This window comes from Nymphaea colorata, chromosome 9 (genome assembly GCF_008831285.2).
Source record: "Nymphaea colorata isolate Beijing-Zhang1983 chromosome 9, ASM883128v2, whole genome shotgun sequence".
NCBI classification, from domain to species: Eukaryota; Viridiplantae; Streptophyta; class Magnoliopsida; order Nymphaeales; family Nymphaeaceae; genus Nymphaea; species Nymphaea colorata.
Window position 1 is genome coordinate 21849126 of NC_045146.1, and position 23175 is coordinate 21872300.

Genomic DNA, 23175 nt, shown 5'->3' on the forward strand with positions numbered 1-23175 from the left:
AGTTTCAATGCTCTCCTGATACATGGTTTAATTTGATATTAATGTGTCAACCATGCATGTACGTAGTTATCTTCATATCTAGTGTATTTATGACTGAGTTCCACTATTCGATTCAAGAAATGAAATGTTGGGCTATGCTTTCATAAGAAAAGAAAATATTCTGGCATGAATAGTGAAACCCGTCCGCCTCGACTGCTGTAGTCTACTTTCTCCAGGACTTATTCCTCATACTTTCTACCTCACATGAGTTTTGTCATGTTGACACGCAAATAAACGTATATTAAGAGTACACATTTATATATGCTATATCGTAATTCAAATATCCAAAGCATCGCAAACTTAGAAAGATACATATCTTTAGTTGATCGTGACTCTTCGTACACAAATGGAATATTTTTTCCATTCACCTATTTCTGCGATAAATTTCTTGTTAATGACTAAAATAATTATTTTGCAGCCTTTGCTTTTGCTTAAAGTTTTTTCTTTTTAGGACAAGTTTTTTCTTTTTGGGACAAATATCTCAAGCACCTTTCGGATACATGCCAATTACTTTTCTAACATCATTTTCAAAGTATCCCAAGAAATCTTCCCATAGTTATCATATCTAGTATGCCAACTTTTTACAATAAGTGATGCATATTTAGAACCCGTTTTGATTGGAAGAGATCGTTTGGCATTAGGAACACTATATATTGTTTATAGAGCAAATTTATAGAACACTAAAACAACCTTTTAAAATAGTTTGACAATAATATCCCATAAATCTGCCCCCTAAAATATGACAAATTCATAGAACATTTATTACTAGTGTTTCATGAATCTATTTTTTTGAGATGGATTCATAGGACAATAACAATATACTGTTGGCAAACTGTTCCTAAAACTAAAAATCTAATATCTACACCGCTTCCAGGTAATTAATTATGCCTGCATATGGTGGTTCGACACCGCAAGTTTTGTGCCATGTTTCTTCTGGCACCCATGATCATTGATCAAGTCTCTGTATGTGATTCATTTTTGCATATTTTATTCACTCAAAACATGATTGAAGATCAGGGGAGTACCTATGGATGTACTTGACAACTCTTGGCATTAATGAGTTGTATCTTTCAAGACTATGAAAGAAAGCTGCATCTTTCGGCTGCACCACTTAACTCCATTCTTGATTTTCCTTGGCTGTGAACTGGATCACAGCGGACTGGGTTGTGGCTGGTGATGCAGAATCATAAAAGTCGATAGGTTTTGTGAGGCTGGCGTTGAGTTTGTCCCTCTAATGAGCAGACAACTCGAGTGCAGGGTGGATCTCCTGCCACTGTACATGCATGTTGGGGAGATTGGTGATGCCCACACATTATTTTAAGGGGATAAAGACTAAGTTTACTAGCATCTGTTTGCTACCCAAAAACAGTAGCCAAAGGTACCACGGCACTGCATGCCCTAGAATCATTGAACACCATTTTTCTACAGTATTAAGAAATATTCGTTTCATCTAACGCTTTTCTATTGCTTTGCAGATCATTGAGGCCGTCTTTCTCTCTCTAGGCAACTAGGCAAGGCCTGATGAATTAAGCATGATGTAGATTTCAATTTCTTTGAGTTTTCGTTTTTCTCTTCTAGGGTTATGACAGATTCGTCCAAATTGACATCATATTTATGAGCGTATCAAATGCATGTCTCTGCATTAATTAGAGAGGATGTCATGCATGAGATTCATGTTGGAATATCTATAAATCGGATAATCTACTACCAGGTGACTGTATTTCTATAAAAGTCATACGCATGTGGGCACACACACAAACGCAAAATAAACCTGAAAATATATATAAGAACACACGAGCTTGCTTGTTAAGACCAACTTTTAAACATGGTTTCTTATATATAAATGCTTTGAAGTCGGGAGACTGTGTATATCTTTTTATATGTTAATTTTTCACTGAAAGGAAAGGAAAAGAGAGAGAGAGAGAGAGCGATGTTTCGGTTGAATGAATATAGCTGCAGTGAAAATGCCCAAGAGATCGAGTTTTTACTCCTCTCACTACAACAAATTTGGAAATCACCAACCCGTAATTCGGGTTGGAGGTCACTAGCTCCGAGCGAAAAGAGCGTCGTCAACGTCGTCGTGAAGATCGCGTCACTGCTTCATCTTCGATGATTTTTCTATCACGCCGTTTTTTTCCATCGCGTCCAAAACAATGGCAACACCATTATATTGTCACCCAGTTTTGGCCCTTGCCAACGTAAAACACCAACAAAATAATTTCTAGTGTGAATCAGAAAGCTCTCCATTACCAAAATTTACTTTAGTTCAAAAATGTTAATGGATCCTTAGAAAGCAAAAGACCAGATCTAAGTTTGTAAAATAATTGCAAAAATGACGCATACAATAATATATCTAATAACTCATGAAGCGCAGGAGATCGATCTGTACAACGAAATCCGGTCGCCTCCATTATAGGAAAATGCATATGCCAAGGAGCATGGCCGTATGCAGAAAGTACGGGGAACAGGAACAGTTCTTATCCTTTATTGAGAAGACAGACAAAGCGAGTACATATTAGAGGAGTCGCGCTGTTCACGTAAGGACCCTTTGATCTGAGCCCACTTGGCGTAGACTCAGCATCAAATGCGTAGAAAGCTTGTCTGCAGAGAAATTTAAATTGCTTTGGATTCTGCCAGAAAGCACAGCCACGGGCCACGGCAAAGTACTGTGGGAGGTGGGGCAGAATGACAGGATTAATTTGGTGGTATCTGAGGCTGCCATGGCAGAGTATGTAGCAGATCTTTCTTGCTAGGCACAGTTTTGACAGGCAGAATCAAGGTGACATGACCTCAAATTCTAAGCCTGCAAAGAACTTCAGATGCCGATTCCATCTAGTGTGCTACTTCGCGTTTTCATTTTTCTAGAAGGGCATCTGTTACTGGGAGATCATGTCCCTTGCTGATTCTTAGCTTTTGTGACAAGATCCCTTCTTTTAAATAACTTCAGAGTGTTTCGACATTGTGACAAGATCTTCCTCTTTAATGGGCACGGAGTAATATATATATATACATTACAGACTTTTTTTTTCTTTTACAAATTTAATCTCAAAAACCATCTCGAGGAGAATAGTGCCCTTGGTGGGGCTGGTGGCGTCTTCAAATTCATTCTCATATATGTTACCCCTTGCCTTATGGAGGTAGAACGCGACATAAAGGTGAAGGTACACTATCTTTATTCCAAACACACACAGTCCTGGACCAAGAGGTATGAGGTGGGTTGGATTTCAGCGGTATACAAAAGGAGATTTTCAGAAACTTCTCCTATGTTTTCTGCTTATGTCCAAAATTATCCTTCAACAAAGTGCAAGACCATCCTTTGGAGCAAATTTAATTAAGATGAATAGATTGAAATCAATAACTAAGCAGCACAAAACAAACTCTCCTATCAGGAGAAAGTAGAAACAGTGGAAAATAACCTTTAAAATAATGAAGAATGGACTTGGAAAGCTTGAAAAGGGAGGCTGGATTTAGAAAATAGTTCTTAAGGTGGGAATTGTTCTGGAAATTAAATAAAAAAAAGTCTCAGAACATTTTTATTATAAGAAAGGTCGTCCCCATCTCTTCTTTAAAGAGAATAAGCTGCCGGTCAATATATTGCATGGGACAAGGACAGAGGCACGAGGGTTGCAGCTTCGCACATGGCCGTGCATGGCAGCTTAGGATGCATGTTCATGAACCAAACCTTTTAGATCTTCCCGATCCTAATTTTTCGTGGTGAATAGATCATAGAAATATGCATCTAGCTGTAACGAAAACGTTCCTGTTTTAATTAATTTTAGCACATGTATGAGGGGATGCATTTTCCTTTTGTTTTTGCATGAGAATATTTAATACAAAGCAACCCTCTTATCAAGGGGTACGTGAATCTGTGCTAGTGTCGGTCTCAAGCTTACAAAATGTAACACCAAAAATTAAATGAATAAAGTGAAAACTGTATAAAATTCACTTGGGAAAAATAGTGGGGATAAAGATTAGAATGAGGACGAAGATGGTGGTGCCCTGTTGAAAAGAACGGATATGAACTAAACGTCAATGAATGACCCTGACATCGTTTGTCTTGACATAAATGCATTTTCTCGGCATTTTTCTAATAAAAAATAGACTTTTCAACGTTCGGTTATTTTTATTTTTCGGGTATTTATTGCTCTATATTTATTTGGTTTTGAGTGCATGTGGACTGTTTTGAGCTAGAAAAAACCTTTCTGTATTCGTTGGTAAACATTTGAATGTGTAAATATGTGTCAAAGGGAAATGTGAAGATAAAAAAAGAGATAGAGACTTGTTGACATTCCACCAAAGTATTAATAAATGCATAGGCATTAACATCTATAGTTTTCTTAACTTCTTTGATTCGTAACTTCTTTGATTGGTGATTTGATTGGAGGTCAAAATCGCCCCCTAAAATCGCCCCCTACTTTATGTGTTCGGGATTCAAGGCTATTTTAAGATGTGGGTAGGAAGTGAGACACAGTTCCGGTACAAAGCATCTACCTTTTATCGTTCCGCACATGAAAACATTGAACTTTTACCGGTAAGACATTGAACTTTTACCGACTTACCAGTCCGACCAATTACGCTAGTGACTTTTTCAGTCCTTAACTTCTTTGATTTGATGCCACCATTGATAGAATGCAGGATAGAAATAAAAAAAGATATATGACAGTGCATTTTTTTCTGCTTCATTTCTCTCCTTCGGAAACAATTGAAGATGTTGATGTGAGGTCCAACCCCATCTTGTCACGAGCACCAAGTAGATTTAAGTGTTGAGCAAAAAGGAAATTAACGCACAGTGATCTAGAATCTCATAGTTGGAGAATCGAGACAACTATTAAGAAGATTTAAAAGGAATATTTTTGTCGTAATCTAGAAGGTAGGAAGATATTGCACGATGTGGGCATATTCTGTTTAATTAAGCTGTCAATTTTTTCAATTCCATTGTTGTGGAAGGTTGGTAGATGCAGTGTTCTTTGCAGCATTAATTTCGTGGAAATACAATAGTCAAAGATGGCTTCTTTCTTAAGGAGCCTTCTGTTAGCTCAGATATCTTGATTCCAGATTTCATGGTTATTTTTTTTTTCTTTTCAAACCCTAAGATCTTTTTACGCCATCAGCTTGCTTTTGATTGAAAGATAATATTGATGACCGTTTGTGAAGAGAACAGAATTTGATTTGGAAAAACTTTCTATCCTCCAAAGGACTGACTACTTTTCCCAATGGAATCGGCGAAAATCTGTATATACATTTGGATATTGTCCATTAAAATCCAATCTGAGAGCCAATGCAGTTAGTTGGATTTGATAAGAAAATTAATCCAAGTCTGTCTGCAAATCAAAATTTGTATTGGTAATTGTTGGACTTCCTTATCAACAGTCTATGGATATCTGAACTGGATTGCTTACAAAAACTGAATTTGACTCTGCATAAGCTTGTTCATCTATATCCAAATATGGTGACATGAATATAATCACGTTATTAACCAGCAAAAAGCCGAGAAATTAATGAAGTGAATATTCTCTTCTAAGTGAAGATTCACATGATCTTCACCAGTCAAAGAATTCACATTAATCAATAAGAGTGACTATTAAAATTTTTTGCCAACAAGTAGGGCTAGTTCTTATGAATGCAAAATTTTTTAATGAAGTCACTCATATATATTAAACGTATTCCAAGCAAAAATAGTGGCCACTAATGTTTTGGTGGCAGGCAGTCTTCAACCTCCCCGGTCTCTTCATTGGTTAAATGTGTCGAATTCCCAACGTTATATTCGCCATTCTTTTTGCTTTCAGGAGAGATCAGGATTGCAATCTTCTCTTTCGATTGGCTGAAACAAATAACTGACGTCAAACCAATAAACGATGACAGAGAAAAAAGAAAGCGGAAAAGAATGGGACAAGGAAAAAAGATCGTCTCCATCGTTTGACAAGGACCTCAGTGTTGCTCTCATTAATGGAGGAGAGAAAGAGAACCCAGAAACCCAATTGCGTTTTTCTTCTTTATCCTGGAAATGTACAGATAGCACCCAATAATTGGTGGAGAGAAAGGGAGCAGGGAGACCCAAAAATTAAATTTTCTTCTTTCCCATAACTGTACGTGTAAGACAAGAAGTTTCCCTATGAAGGCGTCTCGACTTTCTTTCTCCAAGAATATATTAACAGTCATGTCGCCCTGAATTGAGAAGGCAAATGGACTTCTTCAAAAAGTATTGAAAAGGATAAACATTGTCAAGTCCTTATATTTTAATCTAAAATAAACATTTCCACTACAATCAGTTCAAAAAGTTTAACATGGTAGCTTTTGATTAACTTCATTAATAGCTCATTTTCTCAAAACTAAAAAATTCGTTGTAATCCACTTTTGACTTAAAAAGTTTACACATAATATATATATATATACTTATTTATATATATATATATAAAATTATGACTTTGGTTTTTTAGAGTCACCCAGTCATCTAATAAGGGTCGTCCAATTTATTATGATCGATGATTAAAAGAAAAACAAAGAAAAAAAGATAATAGTTATTTTCGTTATATAGTATTACTCCATATCTTTTTTTTTCTTCTCATTTTTCTCTCATCCTCCCATTTTCTTGAGATGAGGAGCTCTAGTTGAAGTCCTCTGACCATCTTGAGTTCCATCCACTAATCTAATGCATCAAGTGGATGCAATTAAGTACACCATTTGATGCATTGTCTCGATTAGTGTGATGTGAGAGGCCGGAGGATTTCTCCATCCAAAGTCGACCAGATAAATTCATAAATCCTATACATGTGTACATATATGTGTGTATGTGTGCCGAAATTATGAAATTACTAGAATTAAGTTCATCACCGTCTATGTGTTAAGTATGGAGGCTTGAATCACATTTTCGTTTATCAAGTGTGTCATATTCAAATTACACTTGCAAATTAATATCAGTTGCCATGCATGTGCGTGTTGTATATATATATATAAAATGTAAAGCTATTATAAATAAAATAGATGTCCACAAGGAATAGAATCTACAGAAAATATCGTGGAAAGGTTTGTTCCACTGAATTTTTTGGGTGCTTCATCATGAAAACAAAGACATCCTGGAACTTATTAAAGATATAATTTTATAGCTGTTTGCCGTAAGTGGTGGCTTTCAAAGTGGCCGTCTACTTATTCGGTCGGTACATTCATTATTAATTGCACTAGACGGCAACAGGTATCGGTATCTTTGTGATAAATTATGATCTTCATTCTTCCCGTCACATATATATTACAATACTATTGGTCGTTGTCTATATTCTATAGCATGTTGCACCAAGTTTCTGATAAACTTCTCTTCGTGTGCATGTGCCCCGCTGTTCTGAGCTTTAGGTTAAAATGCAATCGATCATGCCATATACTGATAATTAATGCACGAGTGCAGAGAAGATCCATGTATCAAGTCCACGTCGATGATAAATCTTTCTGAGTCTAAGAATTTCTTCGCGAGTTCTTGATTATTTGAAACAATAGTTTCTAATATGAATACCTACATTTACCAGTCACTATAAAACTAAGAGCTTAAATTAAAACTGGTATCGGCAAGGAATTGCATTGAGAAGGCATTTGATATATAGATATATAAGGAAGACATTGGCTTCTTGGAACACATATCAGTGCAGCACTTAATCTAAGAATGCCATGTTCGCGTATTATTAGAAACATGTTGTGATTGAAGATGTTATTCTTAACTCTTAACAATTAAAGATTGAATGATGCTCAAACTATTAGGATCCGACTTGGAAGTAGAGCAACCCAAAAGAATTGTCATATTGTTTTATTTAAAAATAAGTGTTCTTTTATTGTTGAGGAAATATAATTGGAGGACAAAGCTGGTCAATCACTTGATTTTATGTACCTGAGCGAGCGATGGTGTTCTGAGCGGGGTTTTTTTTTTTGTTTCTTACTCGAGGAGACTGAATCCAGGTCGAGATACTTTATATTCGTCTAATCTACCTACAGGGGTTTGAAATGACAGATTAGATAGTAATCATATAGGTTAAATTTCATACGTACAATGTACCAAAAGTGCTGACGCTGCATTGCTTGGTTGGTGGAATGCTAATTATTTGACGCTCTAAACATCATTTTCTCTCATGTAGCTTCCAAACAACAGTAAGCTATGTATTTCAGTTTTCTAATAGAGTGAAAAGAACAAAAGAAACTGTCCCTTTCTCTCTTCTACTTTTTCGACCTGCAAAAGCGTAGGTTCAGCTTTGTGAACAAAGAAAGAAGATGCTAAAAAAGAGACCACCTGCTCTGCAGCTTGAGCTGTTGGATAGTGAAGTAGAGAACTCAGGATCGAATTTCAATCTTGCTGTGCAGTTTGAGCTTTTCAATGGTGTTCTTCTTGGCGAAGAACGGGAACGACTGAAAATTTTCTTTTGTGACCAAGAAAGCTCGAAGATAGGTAACTGCTGGACAGAAAATGCGATGAGGGAGGATTAATTTGCAGAGTGGAGCCAAGATAGAAGGAGAAAAGCTTGACGATGACAAGTAGTGGCATGCAGCCAAATTAAATAATTGTAGGTCTAGAAACCACGAGACTAGACAAACAAACACATATGTAGTACAGTAACAGTTGTTGTTGTTGGTACCACCATATATAAATCTACATATAATATATATAACGTCATTGGTTACATTTTTACTGTATATATACATGTCCAAATTCACTTAAATAGAAAATTTTCATGTTCTCACCAACAATGCCAAAAAAATCTCCCCCAAAATTCAACCACCACAGAAGAGAAAAAGAAAGGAAGCAATTATTTAGTTTTTAAATTGTACATTTTCTCCATCGAAAATTTTCTGGTCATACGACAAGAAAGCATACATGAGCACATGCAACAGCTGTACAGTCGTATTGGTTGGTAAGAAGATTCATTCATTCATTCACTCTCTCTCTCTCGCTCTCAAATGATTAACTGTGGCCCACGCTGTAGAGTTCATCATGCAAAGAGATAGTGATGGAAATGCAAAATCTGCATTCCCATTCACATATTATAAATTACTTAAATTAAAGACTGCCATGTTTTGGGCATTATTAAAATTATATTTATTTTATGTATGTTACATAACACAACATTTTTGTTAACTTGGATTGATAAAGAGTCAAGCAGACATGGTAGGTTTAATTTTTTCCATCTTTCTTAAAACAATGGGATTTTGTCAAGTTTTCCCTGTATCATTCTTTCTCACCTTCCTTTTGCTTCCCACCAACCCAACCTCCAGACAAGCAAGCTAGCATCCTACAGCAAGCGTCTCTCTTTCGCATATCAGTATATGCCTTTCATATCCATGGCCATGTGAAAAAAAAAATGTGAAAAATATCAACCCAGTTTATTGACAAGGTGGGGGTTAAAATCGAGTATATATCAAAATTTTAACCTGTTTTAACTTGAAGGTACTGATTATCAAACTTGACATGTGAAACCTTTGTCAATATTTTTTTAATGTTTACTTAGAGGAAATTGCTTTCGGCATAAAATATCTCAGGTCATACCCTTATACATCCACGATTTTAGCTTGATTCGAGTTTTGAGTGGATCTACGGTATATCTTTTAAGTCGGGTATCATGTTTCCACTATTTGCAACCATAGGATAATACATTAAAGTGTGATTGCAACTACAAGATTCAAACCACGGATCCCTTGAGTGTGTTGGATTGCATTATGCCCCTTGAGGGCCTTTGTTGGTATTTAGAAATGATTTTGGCAAAAGAGACTTTTGGATTTCTATTTTATAAACTATAGGAACAATAGAGAAAGAGTGGAAGAGGATTAAGAAGGGAGATAAGATATCTGGGGATGTCAGCGGCCATTTGAGGTGTGCGAACCAAAGGTTTCCACACTAACGGTCCCATCTCCGAGTGGAAGTAAAGGTCTAACCCTTGGAAAACACGTGACGTCTGATCTGGCTAAGATCCATCCCATGGATTTGGCTCCTACAGGCAAGACAAGCCAACCGGTGATCACTCTTTTCCAGGCGAAAAAAATTCCGATTCCGAGAACCAACGACAAGATGATTGCCATCTGAAGTTTTACTTGGGAACCCATTAACCATGTGTTGGTGCACGATGTTTGCCGAATTGCACGCGGTGAAGAAATTAAAAAGACTTCTCGGGTTTTGGCCTTCAATAACTAAATCTGCTCTTCTATTCTTTCTCTCTCTCGCCGGGAAACGTAATCGATGAGGCCGGCGTTTGATTAGGTCATTTGATGAGGTAAGAGCTTACCAATGTAATGACAAGCGACTCGCTTGAGAAGATGATCGATCACATCTAGATTGACACATACCCCTCTCTCTCTCTCTCTCTCTCTTCATATATATATATATATATATATATATATAAGAGATATGTGTGTGTGTAAATAGATAGACATTAGGCTTTCATGTGTCGGACTTATAAAAAATCTTCTTAATTATTTATCTTAAAATGGATGACTAAAGGAAAATTAAGAAGAAAAGTTATTGATGCTAGGAAACTAAATATTATGTTTAATCTTTCTCCTTGATTTTCTTTTAGTTAATCCATCTTCAAAACATCAACAGCAAGCATAATTCCTTACTAGTCACAACCAACAACTGCTATATATATATATATATATATATATATAGCAGCTAGAAATTCTTGATTGAGAGGCACTTTTACATAAAATTATAAAATTTTAAGGGGTAATGAATCTATGAATAAGCCCGCATGGGACTTAGACCCACCTCAAATTAAAAAAAAAACATGTAAAATTAAAAAAACATCACTTGTTCTATATACAAACTTTGAAAAATGGTATTTTTGGCCTAGTAAAATTTTAGAAACTTTAATTCGGCCCGCCTCATGAAAAATTTCTGACTTCGCCTCTGGTCGTCAATATATGAACAACCAAAATTTATGTGGGTTGGTGCGTGCAATTGCCTATAAAGCCTCTACATATGCCTCCACTACTAATTATCAAGACAATTTGGACTTCTAGATTTATTTCTCTTTTAGTTAGAGTATTAGAGTTAAGCGGTAGTGCTCAAGTTATTAAGATTTATACAAGTCAGGAGTTGAGTTCGACACAACATTGCGAGTCATAATTAATTGTTGGATGTGTTGATGCTTTTATAGAACATGCATGCACTTGGATAAGATACTTTAGACGCCAATATATGCTTAAATCGATGGCTCAAATTACGCTGATCTTTGGAAATAAAGAATTCAAATGTCTAAGGACAATGAATCCGGTACCATGCCATGTCCACGAGTGGACGGATGATAAAAAAAGACTCATAAATGTATCGGATGCAAAAGGAATACCTCAGAATACTTTTGTTCAAAGGTCCACAATGGGTCCTAGGGGGCACATCTTCCCTAATTATATGATGCAATTTCAAGGATGTACCCGATTGGTTCATTTAGGCATTTAATCATTTTTGTATATATAACGACGACACAATATTGCTCAAAGTAGTAAAAGAAGATGAATATGTTCTACAACATTACTGGCTCAAAATTTCCTAACTGGTCCACTTCAATAAACAAAATTACTAAAAATTAAACCCGCACCCTTGAAAAGATTGTCTGCGTATATGTGTCACATAAATATATATAAATGAATTATATGTTTTCATTAGTGGGATATTACTGGTTGGTAAAAAATTAAAAATATCCCACAAAAGCACCAAGGATTGTTGCTGAAAACACTAATGAGTGCTGATGCATCATAAATTGTTGGTAATGCTCATGTGACAGATTTTTAATTTAAAGCCATCTGACAATGTCTAGTATCGTTAGTAGCTAATAATATACACATACTAGTTTTATTCTCTCTCTCTCTCTCTCTCTATATATATATATATATATATATATATATATATAAAGAAAGAGAGAGAGAGAGAGAGAGAGAAGATAAGAAGATTTTTTGTGGATTGTATGAGGAAACCAACGAGAATCAAGAAGATTTCGGGGGTTTGATTGAAGAGTTTTGAAGAAGAAGATGGGGTAAGGTAGGAGCGATTCGGTGAACAAGGACAGAAGTAGATGGTGTTTTTGTTGGGAGGTGACCACACAAAGGGAGTTGGAGGCGGTGGTCAGTCAATTTTGATGTGCAGTACAGGATTTGGGCCAACAATAATTGGAAAATGCGCTTCTCCATTCACCATGCATCGCGCTATCTCATTAATTTAAAGCCAAAAAGCTTTTGGCAAACATCAATGCAAGTTGCACAACTTCCTTCCATCCTCCTCGGAATTGCTTTCCATGCAATAAACTTGGTTCACAAGGGAAAGCCAGAGTTATTTATTTCTTTCCTGCGCATAAAGTCAAATATGTGTGACTGAGACCTTCCTTTTCCCCTCGAAGAATGCTCAGCAATTGGCAACTGTTGGTGGTAGTACCACCACACACATTCAATTTCGTCCACCATCACGATAAGGTTGGGGGAGACGAAGCATTGAAGCTAACAATTCACAGGAATTGAGGCATTTGAACATATATATATATATATTCCCAATCTAACAGTATTTACCTTTTAGGTCACACACGAAATGACTTGAAGTAGATCTCTAAAGAAAAAGTTGGGTCCTTATCATTGAAACGAACAAGCATAATCCTCCCTCTTTCTCTCACGAATACATACAAATATATGCATTTGTACGATTCATATGCCAATGAAAGGCACCTTTCATAGCCACTATTTGTCTGAGAACTGAAGTTTCTCCCAACACATATATACTCTCTCTCTCTCTCTCCCTACCAAATTTGATTTCTGTGAGTGGTGCCCTTCAATCAGCATTGGAGTTTCAGGGTTCAAGGCGAAATCCGGCAGGATTTCAGGATAAGGGTTGTAGGATTTCAGGATAAGGGTTGTGATTGAGCTCTCTCTCTCTCTCTCTCTTTCTCTCTTTCTACTCGAGTTAAAGGATGTACTATAAACGAGTTGAGGTCTGACCTCTTTTAGTCGGACCTCGAATCTAATGCTTTTTACAATATAGTATGGATTAGAGATCTACACGGAGGAGGGGTGGGGTCATGCTGAAATCTACATATTGTTAAAACTGTGGATTGAAGGTATCGTCGATGTTTGATCCCTTCCGAGTGAAAATCCATGGAAAATCAAACGCAACCTAAATATTTTACAGCTAAAGCGAGTTTTCCTAAGTACTGACTGACATTTTAAAGGAAAACAGTAGCCACTTGCTGGATTTACTTAAGATATATATATATATAGAGAGAGAGAGTCTTATCTCATTTTTTTTCCCTCAGGGTTGTTGGCAAATGTATATGAGGGCTCAAATAAAAAGGCTTGTATTGTATTGTATGAGCAAGTGACCCTTTAAGGTGAAAACGAACTCCAACTTGAGCTTGTATTTACGCATATATAGTTGATAATAGAATGAAAATAATGGTGCCTTCCGACTTGGATTGTGCCATTAATTAATTAACAGCTTCTGCCGACTGTCAATATCGAGGGACTCTGGGGCCACTTCCTGTCTAATTGCCCTTTGTTTGGTAGGCTTGTACGTTGGTCTAAGGAGAAGACGATGGTACAACGACCAATTTCCTTGAATTTAATTCCTTTTCCATTCACGAGCACACATTTCCTTTTTTCAGTTCAACATGATGTAACATTTTGATGTTCTTCCCCAAAAAAGAATAAGGTTATGGTACTTAGTAGTGAACTTTCAATTGCTAAAAGGAAATTCGTGACAATATCGATCTAAATCTTCAAATGAAAGACATGTATGGTCAAAATGGCATCGACAAAATCTAATTTATTAATTCATTTTAGCTACAAATATGTTAATGATGTACGTGCACAATTTAGTAAATCTGTAGTCGCTTGTAAGAAAATGAAGGAGAAGAAGATTATTAGAGTCTAAGCAACTTTTTTTCAGTTTTAGAAATTTGAAACTCTCTCCTTCTCTCTCAAGTCGCTTGTAATATTAAGAGAATCTCATAAGCAGAAGTCTAACCAAATTCATGATTTGAGACCAAATTCAGGTAAACCAAACGCGTCCCTTAGTCCCATCTCAAGCAACAAAAGCTTAAAAATTCCTGAGACGGCTGACATAGCTAGATCGAACGTAGGTGCGGGGATGACTTGCTATCACTGACATGAAACTGAACAGAGAAGAACCAGCCAAGCATGAATGCATGTGTTGTGGGAAAAAGAAAATCATATTTTTAAACAAGGGAAGCGTGGATCTCCTTTTTGTCGCTTTACCCTATAAATAAAGAGAAAAAAAGATCTAGGATGGAAACGTACTTCGCTCGCCCACCAAGAGTTAAATCAGTGCAAGACAACAAAAGACGAGTCATGACAGGGCACCACTTTCGCCGGTGATTACCGGACGGGAAATTCTCCGGTGACCTAAATTCCGCGTTGCTTTGTTGTCCGATACCCAGCGTGCACTTTATCGTCCTCACGTAATAAACAATTCACAACGCAAATCCTTGTGTTGCGGTCGATCATACACGTGTTTACTTTTCAACATATATGTATGCAGAGATAGAGAGAGAGAGAAAGTTGACACCATGACATCCGAATCAATATATAATATCTTATTCATACGCCTTGTTGGCATGAGCTTCACTCTGCCGGCCACAATAATTTGTGTGCCAAGTTGATGGGATATTATCTAAATCAAAACCTGCAACCAGCATCTCCTACAACACATCAATAACCTATATATATATATATATATATATAAAATCATTTTTAAAGCATAGTGAACATTTTTGTTAAAAGTGGTAGCAAAAAGTACTGTCACTTTACTCTGTTTCCAACTAACTTGTAGTCTATTTTTTCCCCTCATGAATATGGAAGAGACTGTGTAGATCATGTCTTATATAGACAACCTCATCATTATGTTTTCCCTCTTGTTCCCTACCAATGAAATATGCAATAAGTATTGCCTCTTTGGCCTTTCAAATAAAAGAGGTCTAACCCTTAACACTCAAACCAGAGAGAGAGAGAGAGAGCTGGTGTGGCAGTTAAGTATTGGGTTTTAAATTTTGTTGTAGTTACTATTATGATCCATGAAGTTAGCTTGTGGGAACTGACAGTCAACTATGGTTTTGCAATTTGCAGATAAATTTAGATTTACCAACCATCAAACTTCTAGGGAGATGACATCTAGTTATTGGAATTAATGGATGTTACTTTCATTTGGAGGAATTGGGTCTGTACATATTTGATCCAAGTGGATTGTGAACCTTGCCAAGTTGACAAAATGTCAAGGAATTAAAAATCCATGGTCAGATCTACGTAGCAACGACCGAACCTATCAAAATTCTAAATGGGTAGTCGTTAGAGTTGTCTCTACGCATTCGCCATGCAATTTGCCAAGCTGATCTTTTACCGAATTATTCCGTTTGGAGAGTTCAAGATCTTACATTTACCATCCAGTGACATCTACCAAGCGAGCGATAACACACAAATAATAAATTTAATAAGTAATTAATGAAGGTAATATTATATAATTAGGAACTTAATAGACATGCATGTTTCAATTTGCATATCGAATGAATTTTGTTGTGATATGAAAACTTGGTTCGTTAGAAACTTGAAATGAAGACTGAAGGATGATTCTGTATTTTATAAATTTATAAGTTTCAAGGGCGAGGAAGGGCACGGAAAGTATATAAAAGTTGTTGACCTGCGCTTTGACGATCATGCCCCTTTCCTCGATAGGGATTTGCTTTGACTACTGGGTCCGAAATAATAAAAATATCTCTGGCCCCGCGTGAACTATTATTATACGTTAATAGCGCCTGTTATTTTTGTTCCTCTCCGGTACTCCATTAAAAATGAAGTATCCTTCTCAGGTGAGGTGACTCACTCTGAAAATACCGCTAAACTACCTTGCCCAACCATCAAAGACCAGCCTAAAACACACTTTCATTCATCAGATTTCACCCACATCTCTCTCTCTCTCTCTCTCTCTATATATATATATATATATATATATATATATATATATAAAATTTGTTTTTTGAAACTGATTTTTCTAACATTTTTACATGCTCAACTGAATCGGTGATCGGACGATTCACTGACTTTTACAGCTCACCTAATTCAGCTCACTAATGTTTGACAACTATTCATTCACACATACATATATATATATACATCTTCATGTACTATTTTCGATAAAATTTTCAAAATTATATCTTTATGCTTTCATGGTTTTCAGTTGAATTGAGGTTTGGGAGATATATGGTACATTATTCAACTCGAGTGTTCACGCTTGCTACCATTTGCAACCAAGAAACATAAATCTTTCAACTCGAGTGTCACGCTTGCTATTATTTGCAACCAAGAAATATAATACACCAAAGCCTGGCAACAACCTCAACTCGAGTATGAGCTGCCATGCACTTTGGCTGCTCTTAAACTTGATGTAAATCAAACTAAATTAACTTTGTAAATGCAATGAACAACATATATTTGTTTTAAAATAATTTAATATCGTGCGTCATCTTAATTGTCAAACGCATAAAAATATGCAGCCTGGGTTTACCAAAAAAAAATCTGATGAGCTCCCTCAAACGTATGCATACGGACGTGCATTAGCATCGTATTTGAAAGTTCAACACGGTAAAATAATTCCTATCATTTTCATCTCCTTTCGGTCACACCTGGTCAATACAATACACAACTGGTCAATAAAAAAAAGCGTTAAGCGAATTTTTTTTAGTTCTTGTTACGTGTTCGACTCGAGTACGTCCTATTCATTTCTAAAAAGGTCCATAGCATAACATAATTTGAGAATTCTGATTGCTAATTCAATTTCAATTTATTGAATCCATTTGTTAAAAGTCCATACAATAACAGAATTATGAAATTTGATTGCGAATTCAATTTCGATTTATTGAAATCCGACTAAATCCCGAAGTCGAATAGAAATAAAATATTGCCGGACCCATTAAGATCGGCACAATGGAACGCACTCAGCCAAGGTGGCGCGGACCTGAGCTCGTGGCCCGCTTCAACCGAGGAGGGGATACATCCGTCAATAACTCCAAAGTCTCCTACCATTTCCGTCCAACAGCAGAAAGCAGAACCGGAGCAGCTGCGGTGTGCTTCGAGGGAGATGCGCGTCATTAACGAGAAAGCCTGGTAGCCTTTGCGTCCAAGAGTGGAAAAGTGAAAAAGATTAAAAAGGAGTGTAAAGTTACGGCCGTAAAAAAGGAGGCAGCACAGCAGGAGGGTCGGGGGACCGAGCGACGGCGGTAAATGGAATTCCCGCGAAACAGAAATAGGGCAAACATTTCTTCGTAGTTTACTTTTTCCTTTTTTTTTTTTTTCTGTTTGTTCGTAATTTTGGGGTATTGCCGCAGCCCGCAGGCCCGCAGTGTAGTGTCTCTCGAGTGATGGGCCGGCCCATGTTCTGAGATCTCGAGGGCTTCTTCTCCTCCTTTTTAAGAATTTCCTCGCCTTTCCTTTCCTCGGGAAGAATTCTTGGGCAGGGAGGCGGGGAAAAGGTACCGGAAGGGAGAAATTCCGTCCATTTTTTTCTGGAAGTTGTGACGGTGCTCTTCGGGTGGAGTGGTTGGATTATTGAGGGGTTTGGTTTTGAGTGTAAAGACCCAGAGGTCAGAATTTCCCCTTGTTTGAGAAAACAAGAGGCCTTTCATTTGTGATTCATTCGTTTCGTTCGGTTGGTTTCGGTTCATTGATTTTCCTATGCTTCGTTTGTTCGCCGGAATTGGGCTTTTTCTTGGATTTTTTGGGGTTTCTGTGGTTTCCAGGATGTTAGGGTTAGGGTGGGAGTGGAATGGGGGCTATAGGGATTGATTGAAGGAGATGCGGGGGGAATGAAGGAGGAGGAGGAGGAAGATGAGGAGGAGGAGGAGGAGGAGGAGAGGTTTTTCGATTCGAGGGAGGAGATAACGGCGACGTCTGACGCGTTGGACTACGGGGAGGTTTGTGATCTGGGGAAGCCCGACTTGTTTGCAAACCTTGGACGGTCTGGTTTCGAGGTGTGGCTCGGCAGGCCGGAGAGTGTGCGGGAGCGGCGTGAACGGTTTCTGCGAAGGATGGGGCTAGATCGGAGCGAAGAGGGGGAGGCGGAATCCGGCTGTGAGGGCTTGGATTTGGTGCGTGTGAAGAGGGTGGAGGATTGTGAGGTGGTGGAATTTTGGGATTCGGATTCGGGGAGCGAACTCTCGTCCGGACATACCTCGACGTCGAGTAGGTTGGAGAATAGCTCGTGCTCGTCGATGGATGGAGTGGGGAATGGAATTGAGTATGGTCGTGGTTTGGATTTAATGCTTAGAATTAGGAATCTTGATGATGGCAGTGAGTTCATGGTTGATGAGAATGATGAGGGTGGAGATCTAGGAAGGATTAGGGAATTGCGTTCCGATAGATTAGTCTCAATTGATGAATTTCATATGCATCTTGGACTTTCGCCGATTGTTCAGCGGCTTATGAGGAGAGACGCCGAAGAAGGAGTCAATGTGGGTGGCGATCTAGAGGATATGGTGATCAGGAGAAAAAGGTGGTTAGGAGGTTTGATGGCGGCCATCGGTAGTAGACAGAGACGGCACAAATCCTTTCCGGATGATCCACCGAGTATTACTCGGGATGCTCACTGTGGGGATATGGAGATTGCAAGTTTTGAAAAGGTTAAGGTGCATCGTATTAGGAAGAGGGATAAGGAGTTTTCAGCAGTTTATCGAACACAAGAGATACAGGCTCACACCGGGGCGATTCTCACCATGAAATTCAGTATAGATGGCGAGTTTCTTGCGACTGCCGGCGAAGATGGCGTAGTGCGTGTTTGGCAGGTGATTGAGTCGGAAAGATCTAACGAACTTGATTTACCTGATTCTGACTCTGCTTGCGTGCACTTCACATCCAATAAATCTGCTGAATTGACCCGGACTGCGGTCAGCAAAGATAAAAGAGGAATATACAGTAAGAAAAAATCAAGCGCTTGCGTGGTTATCCCTCCCAGGGTTTTCCGGCTATCGGAGAAGCCTATTCATGAATTCCATGGACACAGCAGCGATGTACTGGATCTCTCATGGTCTCAATCTAAGGTACTTTGTTCTCTTTGTTGGTGCTTATCTGAGTCCAATATTGCATCTCTTTTCTCTTTTCAAATTGCTTATATTAATAAGAGACTGCCGATTTCTCAATGCAGTGCCTACTGTCATCATCCATGGATAAGACTGTTAGGTTGTGGCAGCTTGGATCAGACAAGTGCGTTAATGTGTTTCCTCACAATAACTATGGTATGTCTGATCTCAAGTACTGTCTAGAAATTCATCGACGTTGTAGATTTCAAGTAATTTATGAAGTATTGTCTCTTCAGATAATTTGTAGATTGGAATTTATATGTTACAAATCTTCTTTATGCAGTGACTTGTGTCCAGTTCAACCCCATTGAGGAAAATTACTTCATCAGTGGTTCGCTTGATGGGAAAGTTCGGATTTGGTCCATTCCCAATTGTCAAGTTGTTGATTGGGCAGATATAAGAGATATAGTCACTGCAGTTTCTTACAGTCCAGATGGACAGGTTTACATCTCTGCTTGCTTGCTATTGTAATGCTATAAAAGTTGCATACTTATTTAGTCAGATACATCCATAGCAACCAGTCTAACGTTTTCCATGCCTTTCTTCTCTATAAACAGAGAGCGCTAGTTGGCTCAATGACGGGAAATTGCCGCTTTTATGATGCATCAGGTACTATCTCGCAATCCAGTTTTCTTTCTTTAACATGTCTGTACATTCTTCCATCTCGTTCCACAGCTCAGTTTTAAAACGCCTTCAATCATATGGACAGGCCTTCTTTTTTCCCCCTTATGGTTACTCTCTGCAATTATATGCCATCTTGTTAAGTAGGTCTTTTCCCTTTGTTAATCCTTCTCCCTTCTCACTACATGCTTCCAAATATTAAAAAGCAATTACAGTACCAAATGAAACTCTCTTCACAAAACTGTATTTTCGCTGCCTCCTGAGGTCGTATCTACCGTCTCTTTGGTATTCTTCCTGATTTTCATTGGTATCTACAAAATTCTGTAATAAAGTCAAAGTCCGCTTCTCAGACCAGAGGTCGTCCTTTCTTTTGTTACTACCACCGTCTTGTCTGTTTGTTTGTCTACTGTCCATGTGTAACTTGTTTTAACATGTAATGCACATAGTCTTCTACCAGTCTTCTGTAATGCACTCGTACGAAAAGGAAAAAAAAAATGTAGTTTTTTTTTTTGAGATTAAGGACTAACTACAGGTTAATGTTTAATTAGAGTGGTTTCTCTCTCACAAAAGTTTTGCATCCTATAATCCATGGCATATAAAGCTGTTGTCAAAGTTTTGCCTTCAGAGCATCCTTACGAGAAGGCAAGAAGGGCATTCTTTTCTAAATTAGCTTTGTGTGGTCGATGTAGGTCATTGTCTGCAGTTGGATACGGAGATATGCTTCCAGGGGAAGAAGAAATCTCCGGGCAAAAGAATTACTGGATTCCAGGTAATACATTCGTCCGTTATCATATACCATCCTTCCAATTGCTTTTCATAGTCATCGCTGGTTTTTATGTTCTATCTTACCCTCTGCCTTTTCCTATGTCCTGACGATGAATTTTTCCTCCATCTCCCGCTCTGCAGTTTCATCCGAACAACGCTCAGAGGGTTATGGTAACTTCTGCAGATTGTCGAGTTCGAATAATTGATCAACTCAACATTGTCTCCAAATACAAAGGTAAATAATCTCTTTATTTGGCAATGCATTTTTCATTGTTTCATGCATTTCATATTTTCATATTTCTTCAAAGTCCTTTGTATTGAACTCTATTGTGTTTTCAGGATTCAGGAATCCGGCAAGCCAGATATCAGCATCATTTAATTCGAATGGAAGGCACATTATATCCGCAAGTGAGGATTCTCACGTCTACATGTGGACATACGAGTCATCGGAATCCCCTGTCTCCAAGCCAACAAAAAGCGTTCGTTCTTGTGAGCGCTTTTATTCAAGAAATGTCTCTGTTGCAATGCCCTGGTGCAGCCCAAAGACCAAAATTCCCGTTTCTATTTCATCTGGTCCTTTCGAGGCTCGGTATAGAAGTTCAAGTGACTCGCTTGACAGCTCAGAAAATGGTTGCCGCAGCTACTGGGATTCTTGTGACAGCAGTCCGTCGACGACCTCATCATCTCCTAACAGGTTGTCAGTGGCTCATGGATTCTTCAGTGACGGTCTTGTTAAGGGGTCTGTAGCTACATGGCCTGAGGAAAAGCTGCTCTCGTCCTCGTTAGGAACAAAATTATGTAGATCTCAGTGCAAGTTCCTCAAGATTGCTTCCGGTGACAATGCTGTGGTGCCGTATGCGTGGGGTTCGGTTATTGTTTCTGCGAGCTGGGATGGACGTATTAGTTCATTCCAAAACTTTGGTCTACCAACACAGCGCTGAATCGAAGCCTTGGAGATGATTTTGTGCCTTAGTGTAAAGGCGTTGGGCCAGTAACTTTTATCTGCCAACTTAAGGTTCCATATGTGTCACCGCCATGGTGAAGAAGGTGAACGGGTAGACTGCTAAAGCAACAGGAGCTCTGTGGTGAGGACTGGAGCATGTGATAATCTGTTGTGCCTGGCCATGCCAAGCAGCAGGAGATAAGGCTTTTCATCACTTTCTTTGAAGAATGAGTGCGAACTGGAGAGCTGTTCCCTCATCAGCCCCAAGCAGGAGGCAGGCATCCTGAGGTGCCGGAAGCGCCATTGAAGGGTTACCTGGTTGGGGTCACCCCCTTGATTAGGAAAGGTTCCCCTGTATTTATACAATTCTTTTATTTAACATAGAGAGAAAAAGGAAAGTAATTAGCGAGTGTGGAAGAGGTGTGTATACGTTGTAAATCAGCCTTTTTTGCTGGTCAGTGTTGTGGGGAACGTAAATATTGGTAAGGAGGAGATATGTGGATAAGAGTTTTTGTTTTTCCCTTAAGTATTGGTTATTTTCGTTCTCACGGTGATAGATTCTGTTACCCACGTGGTTGGATGTAGCGGCCCAAATCGTCCAGAGTTCCCAGTGGAATACTTATTTTTGGTCTTACCTGCAATTTGCTGCATTTTCCTTCCCCCTCGCCGCCTTTTATGTATACATAGTCTGAATAACTAATCCACGTCTGCCCCCTTGAGTGTCGTTCTGATTGAACACATCCCACCAATTGTGTGGTGGGAGCAACTCATTTTAGAAACAGCGGCACGGTTTTAGGTGCTGAGCTCATCAGGATCCATGAACTTCCAGAGTATTGTTAGCTCATCCACCCTCAGTTTTGATGGAGTTTGTTGAGCTGTCCTGGTTTTGTATGGGGATGGTGATACTGAACCGTGGCACCCACCAGTTTACTGCTGATAGATTTATAAGCGGTGACGAAATGCTGAAAGCGGAATGCTTACAGAAAGCACTGGCCCACGCTTATCAGAAGAATGCGTCCTGATGGGTGCTGTCCGCCATTAAATTTAGTGCAGGGGGGCTTGTTATGTTTCTTTTTCTTTTCCTTCCGCCTCCTGCCTCTGTGAAAGTTATTTCAAGTTTGCTGATGACAGTTAAATGGCATTCCGGGAATGTGCCCATCACAGTCTACGGCGTTTCGAAGTTCCCTTGCGAAGAGGAGTCAGTTCATATCACACTGACGCTAAGAAAAAAGAGGAAACAGGACACATTATTCTGCAATCTTCCCTCAAAGTATAGAATACCAGAAGGCATAATTTTTAATAAATTCGATTGGTGTGCGATGTAGTCAAAACCGTAGCTACATGCCGACCTTGACCATATCCTTTTTTAAGTTGGTGCATCCAATACCGTGTCTAATTTACTGGTGCCTTTCACATACAGTGGAACAGCACCAGATCCATGCAGCTAAAAGCTCTGTAGAATCAGAATAAGAAGAGCCGTCGTTCTCGTGCGGCTCTGTCAAGTTTACCGTCAATCAAATCCAGTTTCGCTGATGGAATGGGGAGTGTCTATGAGGAGAAAACAGGCGCGCAGAGGCACGTGCATCTAATGATGGACGGCTGACCTTTTCTGTGCTGCTTTGTCGCAGACGTAAAGAAAAAATCATTTCATATTATGGCAGAGACGACCTTGCTCTTCACCAAGCTTTGACATCACAAGTGATGCTAGAAAATAGACAGATT

At 38.5% G+C, this 23175-nt stretch overlaps 1 protein-coding gene across 1 annotated transcript; it reads left to right on the forward strand.

Annotated features, from left to right (window-relative positions):
• The first annotated feature begins 17345 nt into the window (after window positions 1-17345).
• LOC116260986 (uncharacterized) lies at window positions 17346-21999 on the forward strand. Its single transcript, XM_031639553.2, has 7 exons — window positions 17346-19085; window positions 19190-19280; window positions 19408-19565; window positions 19682-19733; window positions 20435-20514; window positions 20652-20745; window positions 20850-21999. Exons 1-7 carry the CDS (start codon window positions 17856-17858, stop codon window positions 21449-21451), a joined length of 2307 nt encoding a protein of 768 aa, XP_031495413.1. The 5' UTR covers window positions 17346-17855; the 3' UTR covers window positions 21452-21999.
• The last annotated feature ends 1176 nt before the right edge of the window (window positions 22000-23175 follow it).